This window comes from Procambarus clarkii, unplaced genomic scaffold (assembly GCF_040958095.1).
Source record: "Procambarus clarkii isolate CNS0578487 unplaced genomic scaffold, FALCON_Pclarkii_2.0 HiC_scaffold_628, whole genome shotgun sequence".
Taxonomy (NCBI): Eukaryota; Metazoa; Arthropoda; class Malacostraca; order Decapoda; family Cambaridae; genus Procambarus; species Procambarus clarkii.
The window spans coordinates 11238-16611 of record NW_027189661.1 but is presented as its reverse complement, the minus strand read 5'-3'; the positions used below and the strand labels follow the sequence as shown (position 1 = coordinate 16611).

At 45.4% G+C, this 5374-nt stretch overlaps 1 protein-coding gene across 1 annotated transcript; it reads left to right on the top strand.

Moving 5' to 3' along the window:
* Positions 1-786: 786 nt before the first annotated feature.
* On the top strand, positions 787-1872 carry LOC138361695 (uncharacterized). The gene has a single exon (XM_069320895.1). It carries the CDS (start codon positions 787-789, stop codon positions 1870-1872), a length of 1086 nt encoding a protein of 361 aa, XP_069176996.1.
* Positions 1873-5374: the final 3502 nt, after the last annotated feature.

Below are 5374 nucleotides of genomic sequence, written 5' to 3'. Positions count from 1 at the left end.
AAGGTCACCATACCCCTTCAGAAACACCAAACACTAATGGGGATTACAATTATGCAAGTTAACATAAGGCACTTACATAAGGCACTTTTTCAACAACAAATATTTACTAGAGCTGGAAGCATGTAACTATCACCCTGAAGTCATCCTATTAAACGACACTTCTGCACGCCCAGACCAACACATTAAACTCTATGGATACACGACCACTGAAAGGAACTCTGGGCAGAATAGAGGTGTTGCGGTGCTCATCAAGCTGGGCTGCTTCTTCACCAACATCTACCTCCAAGAAGAAAATGCCCCTAGCTGTGGAAATATGCTCCCTAACTGTGGAAATATGCTCCCTAGCTGTGGAAATAGTCACGAATCATGGCCCACTTGCTATTTTAACTGCCTACATCCCCCAGGCCAGCACTCCATCCCCTCGAGAGCCATTCACAAGGTGCTCAACAGAAATGCCCCAACGATCCTTGCAGGGACTTTAATGCACACCATGCAGCAATTTTCAATGACACCAATGGACGTGATGACATCAAAGATCAACTATTATATAATACTCATGACAGCGAGGAACTTAACCTTCTTGGGTCCCTACTTTAAAACCTGTGTAGGTAACCACCAAGGAAAACCTGATATTATACTGACGAATGTTGAATGCAATATCTTTCACAGTAGAATACTCCCAGGTAGTGATGCGGGTTCAGATCACATACCTGTTATTCTCCACCTCCAAGCATCTCCCTTTAGAATTTAGACCCAATCTAAACCACAGTTCGACTTCGCCCATATATGGAGTTCCTTGGCACTGATCTTGACAACCAACCGGTCCAGGACATTGACGCAGTAATTGCCTCCATACATACTCGCATCACTGAAGCAACTATGGCCAATTGTGACCTAACTAACACCAGAATAATTCAGCAATACAAACCAACCAGAGAGATCAAGGATAAAATGAGGCATTACCAACAAGAATGTGTGAGGCGCCTACGCACAGGCCAGCCATCCCTCCATATCATTCAGTCCCTCAGACGTGAAGTCTTGGGCCTCACGCTCCTACACAAAAGTCATATTTGGGGTACACTAGTCAACCAAGTGAACCAGTACAAGAGAGAACCTGCCAGAGTCTGGGGAAAGATCAGACAACTCCTAGGATCATCAAAGACGCCACTGTCGCACCTCAACTATACATATACTGATGACAACAACGAGGTAATAACCACCAGAGTGGAAGATGCACACCTGCAGGCTAATCTCATGGGATTAGTTTGGGAGGGAATCTTTACAGAAAACAACAGCCAAATCAACAATGACAACCACCGTACAGTCAACCAATGGGTTGCTGAAAACGTGGAGAACCTGGCTAGCAGGCCTCTAGTGGACACCGCACTCCTCGACCCTGACCACCCGATCCATCTCCTTACGGGAGCTGATAGAAGTATTAAGAAAACGAGGAACAAAGCGCCAGGTTTGTCAGGAATAACAGTCAACCAACTGAAGTGTCTACCTCTAAACTACCTGCAGTCCCTGATCAATGTCTTCAACGCCATCCTCGTCTCAGGCCACTACCCACAAGTATTTAAAACTGCCAAAATGATCTTTATCCCGAAGCCATGCAACAGCAAACATGTCCCTGGAAACTATAGGCCTATCTCCCTGTTGGAGTCGACAGGAAAGTGCTTTGAGAAAATACTGTCAAATCGCATTAACTACTACATGGAGTACCACCATCTGTATACAGAAAAACAGTTTGGTTTTAGGAACCACAGATCAACGCAACATGCCATCAACATCATTTATGAGGCAGAACGCCGGTATCAGGAAACAGCACCAGACAGCATTAATAGCAACCAGAGATGTCAACAAGGCCTTTAACAGTCTATGGCATAATGGTCTGCTCTTCAAGCTGCAATCCATACCACACCACAACTGGACCCTCCTAAGACTAGTACAAATAATTCTAAGCCATAGATCAATAATTCCAATGTTTAACAACAAGGAAGCAGAAGCCTTTATCCCGACAGCAGGAGTTCCTCAGGGATCGTGCATCAGCCCACTCCTCTTCAATCTCTTTGTAAACCATTTGCCACGCCCTATTTATAACGACACTATTATCAATCAATTCGCGGACAATGTCATCCATGTAGTGTCGTGGATGCCTGCTGGCCATGGAACTAAACAACATTCAGTCATAAGGAAGACGAAGGAGGAACTAGCAGCCACAGCAAGTTGGGAACAAGACTGGAAAATCGTGACAAACTCTAACAAGATTCAACTGTGCTCAGAGGGCAGCTGGGCTAGTACACTCGGGGTCATCAACATTGGTGGCACATTAATACAGGTACAGAACTCCTCCACAATTCTAAGCTATGTAATATCGAGACTTTTGAATTCCACTGAGTATATCAATAAGAAAGCACAAGCCAAAGCCTTAGCCAAAGCACAACTAGCTCGGCTGCACCGATTAAGGCAAGCTCCTCAACATGTGAAGCTACATCTATACAGAATGCTTACTCGACTTATTCTGGAATACCCATACATCCCGCTTGCTCTTACTAAACAGTCATATGTTGAAACTTTAAAGGGCTCTAAATAGAGCACTCAGATTTGTAGCAGGAGTGACACTTGCTGAGAAAATTCGGACCGACAGACTCCACATCCAATTAAAGATAGAACCATTGAATAGACGTCTCCACAAACTCTCAGTAAAGCAGGTATACAAAATGAAGTACACCAACTTACCACATGGTGACGACCCCTTTACGGAATACAACACTACTAACTATGAGACACGAGACCAGCCCCACAGTACAAGGAGGATGTCACTACAACAGAGAGTCAGTCACGGTCCAGGATACTTAGTAACCTACTACGTGAGGAGGAATGGGAACCTCCTGATCCATTATACACCTAACAGGCACGAACTATGAACTAACAAGTCAACATCAATCACCAATACCTCTACCAACCAGGACAAAATCATTGTATACATCACCTACAAGCTTCCCTACCAACCACACATCTGCAAGTCACCACAACACTGCTCTCCAGGTGTGGCACCAAGACGAACTGTGGCCTCGCATGGCACCTTCTCTCCTCCTGTTGTGCAACAGCTACAGCTTCCTGCTACTGGCACCCAGCAATCATTAATAACAAAAAAATAAATCATCATCTATGAGTACAGTCTTCCCTCGCCATCAATTCACATATCAACTGATATCACTCCATAATCATTCTTACAGCCAAAGTGGTTGGGCCACTACCCTGTCCTCCCCCCTCTTTGCCCAACCTCCTAATCCTCGTTCATGTTTTCCTAAATCCTTCGCGTGCCTCTTCCATCCCTGCTTGCCAGCTCTTTGGACATTTTCGCTTCGTCTCGGCTCCTGGGTCCTCGCGGGTACTAGCCACACTGTACCATGACCTTCAGAGTTAAGGTTCCTAGAGAACCACGCATTCGGACGAGAGGAAATACTCACCGCCGCGACCAACACCGTACCCGACGATATCCAGCAGGACGACGAGGGTGTCGTCCTCTCTGGCTCCTCTGAAGACGACCCTGAACGCCTGTTCACACCTGCCGCCACGTCTGTACTCTATGAACGGACCATCTTGGCCAGGAGAGTCAGCTCGGGGATCACCGAGCACGAGGTGGACGTCATCCTGGACAACATCAACTCTGAAAACGTCAACATGACAGCTGTCTCAGCCAAGATCACCACCACCACCAACAACCACACTCGCTCCACCTTGAAAGTGACCTTCACTACAGCTGCCGCAGCGGACCTGGCCGCCGCCACCACCACAGGATTTAGGTCTTAGGCGTCAACACACCACCTGCTTCAGTACACATGGAAGGTTATTACGAGGTAAGCCAGTGCTACAAGTGCTACCAGTACTCTCACGTGACCAGGAAGTGCCCTCAAAGTGTGAATAAGTGTAGAGTTAGTGGCCAGGACCACCACAATAAACAGTGTCGCGTCACCCGTTGTGTAGGTGATGACCATATTGCCATATCTCATCTGTGTCCTGTGCGCAATGATGACATTAAGAAGCTTGCGAGAGCTGGAGGAGCTTTTTTTTATTATTATTTTTTTATTATTATTATTTTCTACCACAGACGTGGCCACACATTTACAATGCTAACCAGCATATATACATTTTATTCTGTCCTCCATGGACAGGGTTAGAGATGTGTTAAACATATAGTTCAAGGGTTTATTGAACACTCAACCACAGAAGGTGATTCAGGGCTTTTAAAATGCTAAGCTAACCTACATACGTAAATACATAGATACCCAGATTTACGTATGTCCTACATAATGTGTTAGATGTGTCTTTACATAGTGTCATTAATGTACATTCACAAAGGTGAAATGTAATTCTGATCAGCTTCCATATATGCTTTATACCCATACATATACATACACATACACACACACATATACATACATATATGCACACACACACATGCATTCACATACATCTGTCTCATTTACCCTGACAGGGTGAGGTAGCTGATAAAGAAACTAGTGTGCAATTAAGCACTTAATCACTGAAGGTGATGAAGGTGCTTTTACAAGCTCAGGTTATATAGTTACATCATATATATACATTGTATGATTGATATATTACATGGTCAATCTTGGATACAAGTCCAATATATCATCAAGTGTTCCAGTACTCATATAGTAACTACAGAGTTCAGCATACCTTAGCCCAGGAGGGCGAAAAGGGGAAAGTTTGGAGGGGCTTCTGAGGCTCGTCGAGCTCCCTCACCGTTCAACTTGCCTGTAACGCTATGTGTATTAGTGGCTTTAGGTATTGTATGTATTTGCTCTATCTATAAATACAACATTAGCTTTGTAAATCAGCTATGTATGTACTTTTCCAGAATAAAAATTTATTTATTTATTTATTATTTACTTGCAAGCCGCCATTTTCTCGGAGCTCCCGGGAGGAGGAGCCGCCCACCAGCGTCCCAGCCAATGGGGACCCAGCATGCAGTCCGACAGCCAGCCAGTCAACCAATCACCGACCCAGCCTTCATCACCACCAGACTCCAGCCAATCGTCGACCAAGGTTTCGCCACGGCAGTTGCCAGATACTGCCACCGACCTTAACACTACATATGATATTACATGTTTAGTGAGTAAAATTACTGGCTCCAATTACTGTGAATTTGTGAGGACTGTGAACCTCCTGTACGAGGCTGACGGTCTCCAGACCATTACCGTGCCTGATGAAGTCTTCCCCACCTCCGCCTCAGCTTCCACCTCAGTTCCTGACCCTGACATTACTGTAAACACTGCCACACTTGTAGACCCGCTGTCTCTCACTGTTCCCCCCACTACACCACCTGCTGCTGACCCTACACCAC

What these genes read in the sequence shown, in the direction of transcription:
- LOC138361695 (XM_069320895.1), top strand. Translation starts at nt 787, where the DNA reads ATGGAGTTCCTTGGCACTGATCTTGACAACCAACCGGTCCAGGACATT.